Source organism: Neopelma chrysocephalum, unplaced genomic scaffold (genome assembly GCF_003984885.1).
Source record: "Neopelma chrysocephalum unplaced genomic scaffold, ASM398488v2 Primary Assembly neopelma1_347, whole genome shotgun sequence".
NCBI lineage: Eukaryota > Metazoa > Chordata > Aves > Passeriformes > Pipridae > Neopelma > Neopelma chrysocephalum.
The window spans coordinates 3046061-3065106 of record NW_020898011.1 but is presented as its reverse complement, the minus strand read 5'-3'; the positions used below and the strand labels follow the sequence as shown (position 1 = coordinate 3065106).

The window sequence follows — 19046 nt, the reverse complement described above, 5'->3', positions numbered from 1 at the left end:
CCATAATTCATTTTGATTGTGGATTGAGGAGTGATATAGCTAGAGAATAAAAATTATGCAGGTACCTGAGAAGAGTTGTCATTCTAATGTTGTGCATGATACTGCAGCAGGAGGCATTTTCTAAATGATTAGTGTATAAATAAAATTAGAATTTATGATTGCATTCCTATTTGTGTATTTTCTGCCCTTCTAAAACTTAAGTTGTTGCATTTTGAGATTATATTTTTTTATTAGAAATTCTCTAGGCCGCTTTCTTCTGTAATAATGATCTTTTTTTTTTCCTTTTGTATGTTCAATTTGAGCATTAAAAATATTTCTCAAACTCGTGGCAAATGTGAGAACCCACTAATCAGGCTGTATCAGTTAGAAGCTTATACTCTGTTATAACAGGGAGTTTAAATTGCAAACTGAGGAGAAGACTTGACTAAGGAGAAGATGTGATTTTTATATGAAGTTAGTGGCCATGATCTTGTCATTTTGTGTTCCATAATGCCTGATTTGCAAATATTGAGGCAATACATAAGCTGCTACAGCTTTATATGTGCTCTGCATTAGCAGCAAACCAACAAAGATACCATTTTTATGCTTTCTCTTGGTTGCATTTTAATTTAAATATGAATACTGCCAAAGGTATGACCGGCTTCTCTTTTCTCCCTACTTTTCAATCCAGAATAGAAAGACTAGAATGAGAAAAAAAAAGGAAGAAAAATTGCAGCAGCAATGATTTGTGGGGTTTTATATGAGTTTAAGGAAACTCTGAGGAAAGAGGAGCAGGAGATTGTCAGGGAAGTGCAGACAAAAGGGGACTCAGAGTCCCAAAGCAAGGAATGAGGTGCAGGAAGTGTGTGAGGAGGTTTAGTTTCTGGTGGAATGAGATTAAAAACAAACAAAACCCCTCAAAGGGATCATCCATTAAATGAGTTCAGAGGCTTTTGAAAACTGAGCACAGAATGAGGATGATTTTCTTCGACATCACCCAAGTTCCTTGGATTCCATGTCCCTAAGGAACCCCTTTGTCTTACAGCTAATCTCCTGTTCACCTTTCATCAAATGATAAACTTTCCTCTCTTTGCTACTTTCTCTGAGTTTTGAAGACTGGGATTCTTAATAGACTGGTTCAGATCATTTCAAAATAAAGTAATATGCCTAACAATATAAAAATTGGAGTAAGCAATATGTTTAAGGGTAATTTCCCATGAATGTCAGTAAATGTCAGGGCTGCCAGCACTGTTCCTAAGTGAATTGCTTTGTATGTGAGGTGTGCAAGAATTACACTTGTTCCATTTGAATGAAATGCTATTTTTAAAATTACTCCATAATCTTATTTAGACAAAAGCCAACAGGGTGTGTTTTTGGAGCTCAGTGATGCTCTGCACTGCTCTAACAGTTAAATGGAAACCTGCAGTTGGCTCCTGATCAAAACAGGGGTTACTTGAAACAAATGCAGCTGCAGGAGAAATGATGCTGTTAATTTTATTTTGACACCACCTGATAAATGTTTGTATCTGACATTTTACAGTGCTGAGTCTGTCACACTCAACGACTGTCTCCAATTGTCATATTTGCCTTCCAAGAGGAACTACATGCTGTTATTGTATCCCAGAGAAATTCTGATTCTTGACCTGGAAGTGAATCAGACAGTGGGTGTGATTGCAATTGAAAGAACAGGCGTGCCTTTCATACAGGTAATGAAGCTTTGATGGGTTTTTATCATTGAAATAATTTATTAAGATCACAGATAAGTTGGTGATCCTCTAAGAGTGTTTGGTTAGTTCTAGAGAATGAAAATAAGTTAGTTCATCGGGGGAAAAACGTCCTCTGAACCAGCAAACAATTCAAACAAAACCTTGCAATTAATTTTTCACATTAATTGACTTCCTCAGTCACAAGTAGCTAAAAAAAAAATCATGGGAATATTGCATTAATGGTAACATTTGTTATGACTTTTTATACACCAGCAATCAGTACATTGTATTTGTAAGTGCCCTTTGCAAAGGTTGAAATTTTGCTAATGTGATACAATGTCTCTCTCTCTGTGCAGGTAATTCCTTGTTTCCAGAGGGATGGGTTGTTTTGCCTCCATGAAAATGGTTGTATAACCCTGAGGGTTCGCAGATCCAACTGCAGCATAACTGGAACTCCAAGTGAAGAGCCAGGTAAGTTTTGTGTCAACAACATCTTGAAATGAACTTTGATGCATTTTAATTAATAATTTAACACCAGTATTAACCATCATGCCTTGTATGGTGAATTACAGCCCTTCTAGTGTTTTTCTCCCTGTGCGTTGAATTTAAATTTGTGCTGCTTTTTCCCAAAATGGTTTTTGACTTCTCTGTTGTTAAGTGCAAAATAGATTGTATTAATATCCTGAAAATCCTTTTAGCACTAAATAGTACTTTAATTATAAACTGGCTGAGCAGTCACAGATACAAGAATGCTATACATAAAAGATGAGTAGTGTGTTCTTTTTATCTTTAAGAATGGACATATTTTTCAGGCAAACACAAGGTTTTGGAAGTCATTTGGTCAGTTGGAAGAACTGATTTTAGAACTAAGATATGGGCTTTAGATTAATATCTAAATTATTAAACTTCTGTCTCTTTTATGAAACGTTACTAAGAATGGTCTTTTAAATATAATGGAGCAGATTGGAAAAAAGGGAAAACATAGTTCTGTAAATGTAAATAAGTGATTTTTTTTTGGTTGTTTTGGTTTGGGCAGTTTCCTAATTTCTATCGAGCTACAATACTGGCTTCCAGGTCTGCCAGTAAACCTGGAGTTTTGGATTGTGGAGAGCAGATGCACTTTGTGCCCAGATATGAAACAGTTATTTTTTAAGTTTTGCAAGATTCACGTGGAATAAGATATTTTAAAGACAAAATTACATTTTGGAGAACTTTTCAGAGCTGTGTTGTGTACAGCAAGATCAGTAGTTTTTGATTGATCCCATCATGTTTTTTTCACTCTAATTATTTGTCCTCTGGGGGCCATTGATGTTACAGATCCAGACCCAGTCCAGGAGCTGATTTATGATTTAAGAAGTCAGTGTGATGCCATCAGGGTGACCAAAACAGTGCGACCCTTCAGCATGGTGTGCTGCCCAGTGAATGAGAACTCTGCAGCTCTCATAGTCAGTGATGGCAGGGTGATGATCTGGGAATTAAAATCCAGTGTTTCTGGCAGAAATCTGCGGAACAGGTAAAGGGATTTATTTTTCTTACATTTACTGTGATGTCCTTCAGTGTTTTCTTTGGTATTGTGACACGTGGGAGTGAAAGGAAGAGGAACAAAATGTGTCGTCCAAAAAGATTAGTTCCCTTTCCTTGGGGAAGTGAAGGAACTATATTTCCTCTTATTTCTTTAAAAGATAATTCCATCCTAAGTGGTTGGAGTAAGAAAATAAAAGATAGAATGAATGTTCACATTATTTTAGGGGAACAGTTTCTTCTCATTTGGCTTTCTTCAGACATCATAATTTCCTAGTGAATGGATCCCTCACTTGCAGTCATGTGAGGCTTTAAAAAACTACATTTCCAGAAAGGGAAGGGTTTTCTGCTTTATTTGTGTGAATTTGACACTGAACAATATGAAGCTGCACAGCAGGTGACTGGAATATGGTGGTATAAACAATGTTTTTGTGTACAAAGCCTCTAGAATTTTAGATTTTGAGCAGTCTCTACAAATACTGTGTGAAGGAAAGCAGTTCTTTGAACATTCAATGTATTAAGGTCATTCTGCTGCAATAAGCCTTGAAAGTACTGTTGAATAACATAAATAAATAAAATAAAATAAATAAAATAAATAACTTACTGCCATAAAAGAAATAGATTTCTCAGTGCACTTTCAAATGTCAGTAGTACCAGATTTTCAACTTAGACCCTTTTGTTGCTCGTCAGTGATTTAATAATAATGATTTAATAATTCTTGGTGTTCTCAAAAATACTGCTGGTTGGATTCCTTGTGCTGCATATCCAGGAAAGCTGTTTAGAATCCATATGTTCCTGGATTTTACTTAAGAGTGATTTCCAAAACATTGATCTTTGTCATAATTATATAATCCCCCAAAAAATGTAATAACATTAGAAGAACCACTGAGCCTTGAGGATTGTGGATATAAAGCATATTTGTAATTGGCACAGAGTCTTTAATGGATTTTGAAGGAGTCTTCCTTCATTAGCTCTGGATTTGATGGTCGTAATGAAAATGTGAATGCAAAGTATTTTGCAGTGAGATTTTAAAGAAAAACATTTTGGTTTCGTTTCTTTTACAGCAGTTCAAGTGCATCACCTTTGTATTCCCCAGTCTCCTTCTGTGGAATTCCTGTAGGAGCATTCCAAAATAAACTTCCAGACCTCTCATTAGACAACATGATTGGTAAGAATTGCTTTCATTAATATTGCAGGTTTTTTTAAATTTTTGTGCATTTTAGCTTGAGAACTGCATTTGTTAGAATTGTTTTCTATGCAATTTAAATAGTAACTCTGAAATGAAAAGAATTCCTGTTTGCTAAAGAAATTATCAAGTGAATCCATTTGAGGACCAAAGCTGAGGACCAATGCTTCAAGTTCATTTTCTCTGAGGAAAAGAAAAAGTGTTTTAAAATGGAATGTGGCCAAAACTCTTTTATTTTTTGATATTAATCCTAAACAGATGAAGCCAATTTATGTGACACATCCCAACTATTTGAAATCTACTTCAATATTGAGAAATTTCCCATTAAGATGCTTAGGTTTATGTTTTAATACTAATTTCTGTTGGAAAAGCCACTCGTGCTGCTCAGAGATACAAAGGTGCAGCTTTGGAGTTGGATTTGCTGAGAGGTGTCTGGATGAGCTGCTGTAGGTACCTTAACACATTTTCACTTTATCTCATGTGTTTAAAGATGCCATTTAGGGCATGAATTTTTAAGTCCAGGCTGGAAAAGGCTCTGAGCAACCTGGTCTAGTAGAAAGTGTCTCTGCCCATGGCAGGGAGTTGGAATGAGATGAGCTTTAAAGTCCCTTCCAACCCAAACCATCCTGTGATTCCATGAATTTTTCTTGTGCCTGCATTTCCTGTAGTCACTGACATCACAGCTAATGTTGGTTTTGTTCCTTACAACATTTGGACTTGTTCAGCTGGCTGCAGAAGGTGCACAGCACTGGAATTACATCATTTTTGGACCTGTCTTTATTGCTGTGGCTGAGACAATTCACTGTATTTCTGGAGGTAGATTGCACTTCACTGTCGGGGGTTGAATTCTGGAAGAAGACTGGAATTATTGCACTTGCTTTCTTTTCTTACTTTTTTTCATGTCCTTCTTAGTGTTAGGAGAGAAAGTTAGTGTTGGAAAATTAGTAGAAGTGAAGTCTTCCAAAAGTTTCCTCACACAAAGCTAAACAGGAGGGAACATGTCTTGTGCCTTATTTGTAATTTTTAATGATATAAATTTCTGTGTCTGATAACTTTCCTTAACATCTCTGATTAAAACAATACTAAAAAGAGCTTTAATTTTTAAGCAGGGCAAGGTGCAGGTGCTGGAGAAGAGCAGTTCAGGAGCTCATTTCTGCAAGAAGTGCACCTCAAATTCCTGCTGACTGGGCTCCTTTCAGGGCTCCCTTTGCCTCCCTTTGCCATCCGCATGTGCCCACCCCTTACAACAAAGAATATTAAACAATATGAGCCAATCCTGGCTGTTGGTAAGTCCTTCAATAGCTTATTCATTGCTCTGAAGAGTATATATTAAATGCAAATATAGTTGCTAATACAGGAGGGAAAAATCTGTCTTTTGATCCCATGTAAGTAATTAAAGATATTGACCCTTTTTCAGCTGTGATAGTCCTTGGATTCTTCTTTTCTGCCTTGAGTTTAAGCAGTGCTACCTGAAAAATTGCAATACAGTAGCAAGTTTGTATTTATCCTTTCATTTCCTATGCTGCTGGTCTGTTGATACACTCAGCATTTTACATGCTGCTCTCACTTCATTCCAAACATCAAGAAACACGGATTTCTGCAGTCCTGCATTCCTGGAATAAGTAAATGAACTTTACAGAGACTTTATTTTTTGCTCTGATTTGAATATCTAAAAATACACTTGAAGCATGTTATTCTGTCTTATTCCAAATGTATGTTGGAATATCCCAATGAGTTAAACTTATCTGGATATTAGAATAGTTGCCAGTGAGCACCCGATTTATTAACTCTGAGTTCTCCCTGTTTAAATCTGATTTTTCTAGTGTGCTCTTTCAGACCACATCAGGGATCTCACAGTGCTGCCTCTGCTGTCAGCAGAGTGGAAGAGCAGAGACAGAGATGCTGGAATGTAAAGATTGTAGTGCATTGGAGAATTAGACCTTGGGATTTGTGCCGTTCCAACATACTCTTAGAATATCTTAATATCCAAATCTGTGTCTGTCATAAGTCAGAGTTGAGAGATTCTTGTTATTCCTGATGTTGCCTGTGCTGTAGAACCTTCCTACATTTCTGGATGGGTTGGGGGAATTATTACACAGATGAATGTTAGGCAGGAGCTTGCAAAGAGGATCTCCCTGCAGTAATGAAAAAACCATAACAATACATGATTGTGTGTGTGCAATTCTCATAATACTGGTATTACTGAGCTAAACCTTTTGGGTTTTTATAAGCTGTAATTCTTAAAACAAGTGAAACACAAAGATTAGGAAACAAACAGGTAGGTATAAAGTACATTTATAACAAGGTCTTTTTTGGCTTAAGGTACCTGAATTGCTCTTTAGGTGTCCATTGTTGTATTTTGTGAAGTAATCTGAGTATAAAGAAGTGCCTAATAGAAAGTTATAACTTTCAGTGTTTCTGAAGGTTTTTGATGTAGTTGAAGCTAATAGCTACCAAGTTATTGATTTCTAATTTGGAATAGGTCATTATTTCAGGAATGAGAAAGCAGAATTGCTGTAATGATTCAGTAAAATCTGTTCATGATTCTCCCCTGGCATTATTGGTGGATAACAATTAATAAATTTCCTTGAGGCATTTACTCCTCTCCAGGAATCAGAACAAACAGAAACACTCCTTTCCTCTGCAGCTGGGTGGGTATGTTGTGAAAATGCAAAAAGAATGAGCAGATTTTCTCCAGGCTCTATAAACAGGTTCAAGAAAAGTCTTGATCCAAGTGGATGTCACTAGATGGCTTTAATATTTGGAATTTTAGTGCTAGAAATCAAAGTGCCTCTTCTAAAATTGTAAAATGTAATAGTTACAGGAATTTTTTAAAAAAGAGAGAGAGAAATAGCTGTAAACCCTGCATTTTCACTAAAGTATAGAAGAGAAGAATAAAATGTATGTCTGTATTTTTTTAATCACTTTTTATAGGTACAAGCAATGGCTCTGTCCTGGTGTTTCACCTTACAAGTGGAGTCTTACACAAAGAGTTAAGCATCCATTCCTGTGAAGTCAAGTAAGATTTTCCTTTTAATTCCTACTATAATCCTTCTAGGAAACAAATCCTAAACCCTGTGACTCGTGTTCCAGCAGCAGTGTGGGTGTCCTGCCTTGCTCTTAATGACACTCAAGGAACTTTCCTGTCTAGGCTTTACCCCAACAGTGTCTTTGCTGTGTATAAGCTACAAAACACTGATAAAATTGGAATAAAAATGACATTGAAACAAATACCTGCTGCTGATTTAGAATGCATATCAGCTCCTTCCAGTGTCTTTAGTCACTGGAGTACAAAGAAGTCTTTTTAGGACAAGAAACCTTTCTTCAGTGTCTTGTTTATATAACAGTCAGGACTCATGGATTGTGTCCTTTGAAATAATTCTGATTTGGGTGTCAGGGTTTATTTGCTTTGTCCCCCTGGGGCTGAAATAGCTGTTGAGACAGATCTAGTCCTAACTGAAGTCAAAATAATTGTATTGTTGAAAGATTTTAAAGACTGAATATAGGAATCAGTATTTATCCATCTTAAAAAGGAACAGAGTAAGTTTTAAGGCTGTTGTACTGTGTGTTTGTGTACACGTTGTGCACACCATGGCAGAAGTTTCTGGATAACTAATGGCAAAGATGTCCAAAATGGTGCTTGCTGGATACATATTTCCAAACAGTATACATATTTCCAGACAGAATTAAACATGAAAAATGAAATATTTCTAGTAGTGATATTAGTAAAAATTTCTCTTAGAATTATGTCAGGAAGTCTTTATCTGGTTAAGGGCTGCATTTTACTGTGCGCTCTCCAAAAGGTAAGAAAAGTAGAGGTGACTGAGAATAGGTGGCTCTGAGAGTTCATTAAGGGAACCTGCTTGGAATCTACCACAAAAATTAGGTAAGTTTATTTATGTTTGTGCTGTGATTAGCTGGCACTGTAAGAATAGAATTCCCATTTGTGTTCTGAACCATTTGAATCTTTATGGTTTCATCCCATCAACTACTTATGAATATATTTTCATTTTATTTTCTGTTCTGCAGCACAAGAGGATAGTCCTTTCTTTATTAAAGTGATTATAGAATTCAAAATAAAAATTGCTACTGACATTTCACAGATTAAAAAAAAATTAAGATAGAGGGGAGGAAATAAATACACTTCTGAAAAAAAGCTTTGTGTATTATTAGAAGTATTGTTAGTTTGGGCTTTTCAATTTGTCAGAAGTTTGCAGCTTTTGAGAAACTTGAGGAATACATTGTCTTTCTAGCAACTGTCTTCAACAAGTGGTATTTTTAGAACTAAAATAAAATATTTGTGAATTCTATTTAACCATAAGCTGGTATCTGGGTAAGTCTTCTAAATATTTGTTCTAATTTCCTCAATCCCAGCCTTAATAGTCTGAATGACTTTCCACAGAATTCTTACAGGTTTAAGGGAATGCTTCAAGCAATGTAGTCTAAGGCACAGGGGTTCTTTTTGATTTTAATTAATTTTCATGGAGTGTAACAGTTTTTCTTCCAGTGGGAATTCTTACTTTACCTCTAAAATGCAGATAGATTGCATAATGCCTCCGTATCTGAAAATATACCTTCAGGGAACATCATTATTTTAGTATGTAATTGAGAATACCCTGGAATTATAACTCCAGGCCAGCAGAGTTTTCAGTGCTCTGTAGTTTGAGAATGTAATAAAAGTAAAGCAATTGTCCTTTACAAACCAAGTGTGCTAAAGTAATGAGTTGTTTGGCTGTTAGCAATTACAATTTTTTTGAGATTAAAGTGTTCTTTTGTAGAAGCTACATATGTATTCACAGGCTGATTTTTTTGTTTTGTTTGAATTTTTGTTTTTATTTAAACTTTGAAATTCTGTGTTGTGATTAAGAGGAGGAAGAATTGTCTTTCTGTCCTCCTTTAAAGATAGTTCATACTTAGGAGTAACCTTGTATATTTATTTTATCCATGATTATTACTTGGCTGTTTCACTGTTTGTTTAGAGCTATGTAAGTAAATATTAGAGAGAATTCCAATAATTCTTATTACTGAGGGGAATTAGAAGAACCATGAAATACCATGTTCTACATGGACCAGTCTAAGCTATTGTGGCAAAACAGGAGATGATAATCCATCTTCAATGCAGAGAATATATTTGGGACATGGAAATAAAATGCCTCCCATGTTCTTCTGGTCCAGTGGCACATTTGCACCTCTCAGTGCTGCTTTTCCTTGTCCTGACAGAGAGATTGCTGTGACTGCAGCAGTGCTGCTCATTCTTTTGCACTGAAGCTCATCAAGGCTGCAACAACTTTTACTTTTGAATTTAAAATCTCACTGATTGTAACAAGAATGTTTATGGTCTGCAGGCAAAACGTGGGAATTACAGCATTACATCCAAGTTTTAGCAGTTGAATTGAAGTTGCTTTAACATTTGAATTTAAGCTGAGTGCCCTTTGGGAAACTGCTTTGCAAACATTCTACACCTCCTTAAAAAAAACTTCCCTTGAATAGAGAAATAAGAATGAAAAATATCTGCTATCACTTTGGTCCCACATATGGTTTTATTTCCAATTTTATCTTGCTCTTTTTCTTATAATCCTTAAATTTAAGTAGCAGCTGCCATGTCATAAAGTCACAGCAATCCATTCCCAACTAGAAAAGCAATTTGTGTTTTTATCCCCTTCAGTACCCTCTGTAATTTGTTTGCATTGGAAACATTAATCAGAACAACTGAGTCTCACTTCTGAAGTAACTGAGACAAGCTGAATATATAGAATCCCTGAATTTTATAATTTTAAAGAGTGGATTCAGTCTGTGCAACAGTTGACAGCTGAATGTAACCCTTAATTCTGGTGGGCAAAGATGTCTTCTATGAGGAAATGGAGCTGTTTCAACAGGGAAGGCATTACTCATTTCCTTCCTTAGAGTTTAAACCACTGTCTTCACATTCTCAGTTTGCCTGTGTGACAGTGACAAAGATGATATTGTTTCAGGTGCAAGCAGTTAGCCAAGCTAAGGTTTCCTCTTGCTGATGAGTGTCTTGGGTTTCTGTAGGTTTTTATTAGGATTGACAGATGGCCAGGCAGCAGCAGAGAAAAAGGACTTGCCCCCTTAAACCTGAGCTGATGAAAACTATAGAAAACGCTTCAGGTCTTTGAAGGAGAAGGGTGAAAAACTACCAGCAGTAACAATGCATTATGAGCTCCTGGGCTTTTTCCAAAAAACATAGTGGAGCAGTAGATAAAAAATGGAAAGGTGTCAGAATTCCCATTTCTTCCATTTCAGAAAGCTCCCTGTATTTATGACCCTTTGGAGACCTGCAATGTTACCGCAGTTGTAGATTCCTGTTCAGTCATTCCTGTCATGTTTCAATTAATCATCCAGTACTTCTCATTTGGTTTGAAATTATTGGTTGAACTTTCGTAGGTCCTGCTGGGAAAAAAAGGCTGGGTCTTAAATTTTTAGCTTTTCTTGAGGGCTTAGGGATAAAGCTTCCCGTATTTTTAAAGCTTGAATTAAAATAATAAATATGGCCGTAAATTATATGTGCAAAATATTATGGGAGTGCTTTTTGTTTTCACCCATCTACACTACATTTGGGGAACTTCTGCTTAATACAATGTGAATTGGATTTACTGACATTAAATCATAAATACTGGTATTTATCTTCCTCATATTTCACATATATTCTTGCAAAGCACACCATGATTTTACAATTGAAGTAACAGAATACTTAGTTGTCCTGGAAACACTTCTTAAGTGATCTGTGTTTGAAGGATTTGAGGAAAACCTAAATCCTTTTATCCAGGTTAAAATTAAATTGGGCATATGTATGTGTTAAGAACAGTCTCGATTTTCTTTTAGATTAGTTCCTTGATTTATGTCAATATAATGTCAAAATGATAAAGCAGTTTTTGCAGGCACAAGGTGTGTGAGTGAAATGGGGCTGGAGGATGATCTCCTTTTGGAACAGTACCACCTAGTGCCACTTTCTGTCCTTTTTACTCTAAGATATTGTGGATTCTCAGAATTTTCTTAGAATCCATCTGTGTGCAGTGTAACTTCACATCCTTGCAGCACTCCAAGGTAGTTTGATTGGGAGCTGCCTTGGAGTGATCTAAAAGAATAAAGAAATCACCAGGTTTTTGGGTTTTTAATGATAGCCTTTAAAATCTCTTCAGGGCCTTTCTATTTTTTATCATCTTTATCTCTCCTCTCTGTGGACTGAAGGAATGAAGTCCTCCCACCCTGCTATCCATATAAATATTTCTCTGTATTTTGAATTGTTTGATAGTAACCACTGACTTAATCAGAGCAGTGCTTTTAGTCCCCTCTAGAGCTGACTCTGTGTGAAGGATTTCTGCAAAAGTTGACATTGCTTTTAGCTGAAAATTTTTGCTTTAACCAAAGAAGAACTAGTGTGGTCTGAAAAGAAAGCTGCTCTTTAATTTGATTTGGTAACTTTATATTTCCATCATACTTGTAAACTCATACCTTATTTTTATACTTAAATATAATGTTTCCACAAAGTGCAGAAAATCACTTCTGTGCTGTTTTCTTTGAAGAATATGCACGAAAAAAAGATTAATTGTACTTCAGGTTATTTTCTGGCCATTGAAATATTTTGGCTGACGTGCTCCATGTACTCCCTTCTGATCCCAGGGGGATTGAGTGGATAAGCTTGACTGGATTCATTTCCTTTGCCACATCAACACCCAACAATCTGGGACTGGTCAGGAATGAGCTGCAGCTAGTGGACCTCCCAACAGGTGAGTGTTTCCTTTTTTTATTCCTCCTGCTGTCATGAAAAAATGAAACAGCAAAGAAGAGTTTGAACTGCTTTTGCTCTTCTGTCCTTGTGAAGCCACGTGATGTGTTTTGTCTGGTGCTCCCCAGACAGACCCGAACCAACACATTTGCAGAAACATCTGTGGCTTGGACTGATTAAAAAAAATATGAATAAGTGTCAGCAGGGGGTTTAGAAGGAGTCACAGAGCACCAGTATTAGTGGTGGATTTTGTTCACAAAATGCATGTATTTCCAAATGTGTGTTGTGCACCCACTGCTTCACGTGCACCTGAAATAGTGTTGAACCATTTATTGTGCTTTCTGTTGAAAACAGATAATTTTTCCAGGTAGATCAGGCCCATGGCCAGAATTTGAGTGTGTGAATGTGTGTAAAATGGGTATTTCAGTGATAAAATCTGATACTTAGAAAGAACTGGTAAAGTTAAAAAATAAATAACTTTTTTTAAAGATACTGTTGACAGTAAAATGAACAGGTTGTGTGTGTTTTTCAACTATTCTGGCCTCATAATAGATGACAAATATATTTGTGATTGTACTCAATATTTGCACAATACTGGGAGGTGTAACTGGGGAAATTAGCCCAAAATAGGAAGCACTTCAATAATTTTAAATTATTTTTGAATGTGAAAACCTGGAGCCATTTAATTTCTAATTGAAGAGCCTGAATCTTGTAACACATGGCTAATTCTGAATTACTTTATGTAGCATAAAGGGATTTTTTTTTTAGTGGAGTTTTTTTAAGCTGATGGAAAAAACTCAATTGTTGTATTTTCAGGATGCTGCAGAAAGAGTTTATTCTTGTAACATGACATTATTTTAATTTTTTCCCATATAATGTCTTTTGTTCATCTGTTTAAAACCAAAACCAAAAAGATATACACATTGTGAAATTAATCTCATGTAAAATGGGATTTTACCTGGGCACTCAGCTTGTAAATCAGTATTGAACATTTATAAACAGAAGTGAGACCTTAGCATATGGTTTGCTTAAAAATGTTACATTTCCTCTTTAAAGCTTTCAAGGAAGGCACAGCAATTTAACTGTTTGCTTGTTGCTTCTTCCATCACTTGTGTGCCCAGCTTTCTATTTTAGGGCTAAGAAAACTGTGCTGATTTGTGCTTGCTTTACAAACACTAAGACAAAATTCACATTTACATTTCTGAACAAAAAAAAAGAAAGAAAATTCCTCAAGTGCTTCATCACTAATGAGAAAGAGCTGGAAGATTTTCTGTAGCCTGGCCTCTGACATGAGAGCTCTAACCAGCATTCTTGATAACTATTATTCATTCTAATTATTTATTCATTATAATTAGTATATTATAATTAGTATATATATTTATTCATTATAATTATTATAAATAACTTGGCTACAAGCAGCCACAAGAGTAGCTAAAGTTGAAAAGTTTGAATTTTCCTTGACAGCTGAGGAGAATGAAACCTGCAGAGGGGATGCTGTGGTACCCCTGTGTTTGTAGGTCATTATTCCTTTTAATGATATGTGTGACATCTATAATTCTGCAACACTTCATGCAAGTGGGTGTAAGATTATAAATTCTTATAGGGAATAGGATTATAAATTCTTAGGGTTTGTTCTTTTAGCTGGAAAGAAAGAAGGAAAACTTCGACAACGACAAGAGCGATGTGAGAGATGGCAGGTTACTTGGGGATGTTCTGGTTTGGTTTATAAACTATTTCTGTTTGCAAACCGAATTGTTGATGAACTATTTCCATGTTTATATCTAGTTTGGTAACTCTGTTTTCCCCCTGCTGTGTTTGTGTTCCAGGCAGGAGCGTTGCCTTTCGTGGGGAGCGAGGCAATGACGAGCCAGCCATCGAAATGATAAAGGTGTCTCATTTGAAGTAAGTGCAGCAGCCTTGGGAGGTTTATAATTTTTATTCTACTCCATGAGGATCCTCATGACACCATAGAGATTCTAGGAAAAAAAGGCACTTCGGGGTGAATAGAGAAATGTACAACAGCATCAAGAGAAAAATACTTCACAATATTAATTCCGTGTGCAAAAGCTGTGAATGTTTTTGTGGTTGACTTTGTAACTTCAGGATCCAATAACATTGCAAGATCAGTCTTTAATATTTTATTTCTTATAAAAATTGTGTTGACTGAACAGGCATTTTGATAATATTGGGGAGAATAAAAGTGCTGAACACTTTTTGTCGACTTTGATTTTGTTATGAGTTAATTCTCTTTTCTGTAACTTAAGCCTAACTTAAAACTAGGAAGCTCGGTATTAAAAATTGGATGATTTTTCAGGTTTATTAGTTTTTCTGAGTATTTCACACCTTTATAATAATTGTTTACTGGAAAACCAGATGTGAGATATAGTTGTTTGAAAAGTCAGCTGATAAATTACCAAATTGTTTACTATCAACTCCTCATTATTTTTAGCTCAAGCCTGTAACAGGAGACCCTGGTCTTCATAGTATCAAAAATAATAATAGTGGTACTCTGGGAGATTACTTCCCTTTCCTGTCTAAATGAAATTAAAGTGGTGTTGAATTTAATAAGCTGTTGTTTCTAAATCTTAAATTTTTTTTTTTCTTTACAGTGGAGGAAAAAAATTAATGTCCTTTAGCTTGCTTAGGAATATTTTCAGAAGTATGTATACATTTCAGAGAATTTGGAAGAGTTCAAGCATGTAACGGTCTTATTAACACATTAAAAATTAAGAGCAGTCACGGGCTTAGATGAAGAGAGCAGAAAGTGCTGAGTGAGAACAAGAAAGGATAGAGATAATTCATTTGAATAGAGGTAATTGCAGTGGCAGAAAGTACATATTCTGCATAGCCTCTCTATTTTCAAGTTAAATGTGAAAAGTGGTAGATTAAAGGGATTATACTTGTGTAGCTCCACAGATGAACAGTCTGAAGACATAACTGACAAGTGGAAGGTGGGTTTATGTTCGTTTATTCCTGGATTAGGAAGTGGCTGCATCTGGAGTAGAGGGAAAAATGTGTCCAAGCTACACTTTGGTTTGTCTTTCTGATACCTTGTGCAGCCATCAACTCCTGGCCAAATCAGAGGTGCTGCTGCTTTCTCTGAGCTGCTTCCCTGGTCTCCTTTACAGAAATTACCTGACAGAAATTTGTGTTAGCTTTGAGGAGAACTCTTTTTCAGACCTTCTTTTGCTCTGCAGTAGCTCAAGGGAATCACAAGCTTCAGAGGGGAATTTGTTTGCTCTGCTTCCTCTTGGTTTTTGAGGGTTTCCAGAGTGCTGGTATGAACAATATGTGTGAAGTAAAGTGCTCAAACTAAAATGGAATGATTACTTTGGCTGTAGTAAATTCTCATTTGTTTTAGGCAGTATCTGGCTGTGGTATTTAAAGACAAACCACTGGAGATCTGGGATGTCAGAACCTGCACTCTGCTCCGAGAGATGTCTAAAAACTTCCCTACAGCAACTGCTTTGGTAAGGAATGAATTCTGTTACTGCTGATCAAATGTAGTAAGTTAAGACAGTATAAAAATCTTTGAACAATTTTGTAGCAAAATGTTACTGTATCTGTAGCATATATTTATATATAAAGTGCTTTACCATTTCATCTCTCACCATTTTCTTCTCCCATCAAAAAGAGGCAAAAAGGAGGCTCTGGTGAAAAACCTGGTCTTATCAAATGTTGTAAGTTGAGGTAGTATAAAAGTCTTTGAACAATTTTGTAGCAAAATGTTACTGTATCTGTAGCATATATGTATAAAGTGCTTTTCCATTCCATCTCTCACCATTTTCATCTGTCATCATGAAGAGGCAAAAAGGAGGCACTGGTGAAAAACCTGGTCTGTCCCTCGGGTGATGGAGGGAGGGATCATAGAAAACAAATCTCCTTGCAAATCATTGTAAATCTTCAGTAAGTTGAGGGAATAAACATTTGTCTTTTCTGTTTTCCTGGGCAATTTTTCACAGGAATGGTCACCTTCCCATAACCTCAAAAGCCTGAGGAAGAAGCAGTTGGCAGCCCGGGAGGCCATGGCCCGGCAGACGGTGGCATCAGACACCGAAGTGACCAGCGTGGAATCCTCTGTCATCAGGTCTCTCTCACTCTGATCTGATGCTCTTCTACACCACTGGTTGTTTTTCCACCCTGGGAAAAACTGTTTCTGTTCCCTGGGCCAGGGAACAGAATATTTTTGAACTGTTTCTTCAGTATGCAACAGGCAAAACAACTTTATGGTCCTCCCTTCAGATTTTACATGTGAGGCTTTGATGCACTTTGAAGTTGCTCTCAGGTGTGTCTGTAGCCCCTTGGTTACCTGGTTCTTGAAGTAAAACTGTTATTTGACTCCAGGCATTTTCATTCTTGCTTCTAGATAATTTGCTTTAAGGGATAGATGGGATTGTTTTGTGCTGCCTGTCTGCGCTAAATAGAATTTGCCTTGCAATTCTCATCTCGAGAAAGAAATAATTATGTCTCATTGTGTTCTTTTTAAAGCTTGTTACAGGAAGCTGAAAGTAAATCAGAGCTGAGCCAGAACATTTCTGCCAGAGAGCACTTTGTGTTTACAGGTGCTGATGGGCAGGTTTATCACCTCACAGTAGAAGGAAACTCAGTAAAAGACAGTGCAAGAATTCCTCCTGATGTGAGTCCAAATTTTCTATATCATTGATGCTTTAATTTTTTTCTTAGCTATGAGTGCCTGAAAAGAAAAATCAAGGATATGCCTTGTAGCAGCAAGTGGTCACTGATGCAGTAATTTGAAATCTGAAATACAAATTCCAACTTCAAAACCGTAACAATTCTGTTTTCACAATCTTACCATTTTTTGTCAAAAACGTGATTGAAATAAATGATTTTTTTTTACGAGTTGGAATCTTCACAGGTCCTGACTTGCTTTCTGAATAAATTACCTGACATATTTTTAAGAATTTTAGTAAAACATATACAAAATGTTGAATAACAGAGGCCGTTATTGAAACATGATTCTGTTCTGTTAATGGATTTTGTCTTGTGTCATAAGGAGAACTTAAGACTGTGAATTTTAAGTTTGTTCTTTTCCCAGTTACTCTGAAGAATTCTTTGTCTTTTAAATTTTTCTTGAATGCTTTGATGCTTAGAAATAGGTGTTCTTTTATTTTTATTTCCTTCTTTAGTGTATCCTACTGTTGTGATTAATGAGGTCTTCCATGTTGGTGCTTCCTTGCAACCAGAGACAGAGAAGTGATTTCTGTTGCTATAATCCCAAAATTTTTTACAAGGAAATCTCTTTTGAAGCATTTTGAAACAAATATGTCTGACTTGATAAATGTTTATATTTGATAGAACTGTTTCTGTTTTAACTGAGTAGAATTTGGTCTTTTGTGTCATATGATATTTTTTTTAAAATGTTGAAATGTTTATTCATATATCTGTCTCTATTAACCACAAGATTTTGTTCTGCTTCCTAAATATTTTCAGGGAAGTATGGGTAGCATTACATGTATTGCTTGGAAAGGGGATATACTGGTTCTTGGAGATGTTGATGGAAACTTAAACTTCTGGGATTTGAAAGCTCGAGTGTCCAGGTATGAATGCAAATCAAGTCTGTCAAACATGAGATAATGTGTTAGAATTTGGGCTTCTTTCATCCTTCCTCATTTTTGTTCTTCACTGTGGGAGGTGTCTGAGGGGAAAATTTCAAGCATTTTGAAATAAAAATTCAGCAAATGCCTGCTGTGTTACAGTTCTCTACATTTCAGCTTTCATGTTTTCAGAAGAAGTAACATTTAATGAAAGTTTTAAAACCAGGTAGGTATCTTTTTTTTACATTAAGTCTGCAGTGGCATCTGGTAAAATGTTAGGTATTGTAGCATTTATTTCAAGCATTTAATCATCTAAGTTTTAATAATCTGTGTAGCTATTTGTGTGTGCACATATAGATAGGGAGATTATTCTCCTCCTCATTCTCTGCAATATCAGGATCTGCAGAGTTCATGGCAAGGATTTCATTGCCCACAATTTTAGGTGGAGAGTGATTAATACTAATATTGCACTGTCCTTTTGTCAGGGGGATCCCCACCCACAGGAGTTGGGTGAAGAAGATCCGATTTGCCCCAGGGAAAGGAAATCAAAAACTTCTTGCCATGTACAACGACGGAGCAGAAATTTGGGATTCCAAGGAGGTGGGTGCCTGGGGGTTTGATGTGCACTTACTATCAAAGCACACCTCTCACTTCTGAAAATCAGGAATTGAGTTTTACAGTCATGATTTCTTGCTGACAGTTGTATGATGAAGTCCTGTGGCTTTTCTCAGAAGAATTTTACTTCCTATAAAGCGTTTTTAAGCTGCCATCAATGAAAAGTACCTTTCACTCATAAAGCTGACAGTGTGTCTGAGTTCTTCTTTGTTACCCTCTTGGAATGGGTTTGAGGCAGACCTTGAAAATTTAATGGGCAGTCCCCAGTTTTAGAGTTTAATCTGGACAAGTGATTACTTTTACTACAGGTTTCTTAAATTCTGTGCATAGGCAAGAATAGATTTAATTTGTTAGGGAATACCAGAAAACCAGACATTTTGTTCATTAACATTGTCTACCTTCTCACCTTACTCTGAAATTCTGTAGTTAGGTTCACAAATCTTTTGGGGTTTGCTTCATAGATCTTTCAGGGGATGATAGTACCATGGGGAAGGAAAGATAACTGTACTGTTTTAACTGAGCCCCCTAGACTGAGTTCAGGGTGTGAGGGTGTGAAACAGGAATTTTATTTTTTTTCTTCTTGCTGTGTGATGAGCACCAGCTCCAAACTCAGGTACTTAATTAGTGCAATGTGAAAATCCATTGGTGATAAGAATTGGACAGCAGATATGAACAACTACTGTGAATTACCTAAGCAGAGTAGAATATTATCCCTAAGCAGAGTAGAATATTATCCC

The 19046-nt window shown here is 36.2% G+C and overlaps 1 protein-coding gene across 2 annotated transcripts in view; it reads left to right on the top strand.

Annotated features, from left to right (window-relative positions):
* WDR11 (WD repeat domain 11) overlaps positions 1–19046 on the top strand; it is a 39109-nt gene that overhangs the window by 8996 nt on the left and 11067 nt on the right. Inside the window, exons 6-18 of one of the 2 annotated variants that reach the window (XM_027705678.1) lie at positions 1520–1685; positions 2042–2156; positions 3003–3198; positions 4271–4374; positions 5502–5678; positions 7327–7411; positions 12034–12140; positions 13966–14041; positions 15501–15609; positions 16102–16226; positions 16628–16775; positions 17591–17697; positions 18180–18294. In XM_027705678.1, coding sequence (XP_027561479.1) covers positions 1520–1685; positions 2042–2156; positions 3003–3198; positions 4271–4374; positions 5502–5678; positions 7327–7411; positions 12034–12140; positions 13966–14041; positions 15501–15609; positions 16102–16226; positions 16628–16775; positions 17591–17697; positions 18180–18294 — 1630 coding nt within the window. Of the gene's footprint in view, positions 1–1519; positions 1686–2041; positions 2157–3002; positions 3199–4270; positions 4375–5498; positions 5679–7326; positions 7412–12033; positions 12141–13965; positions 14042–15500; positions 15610–16101; positions 16227–16627; positions 16776–17590; positions 17698–18179; positions 18295–19046 lie in introns of both variants that reach the window. The other variant, XM_027705677.1, reaches the window with a different exon arrangement.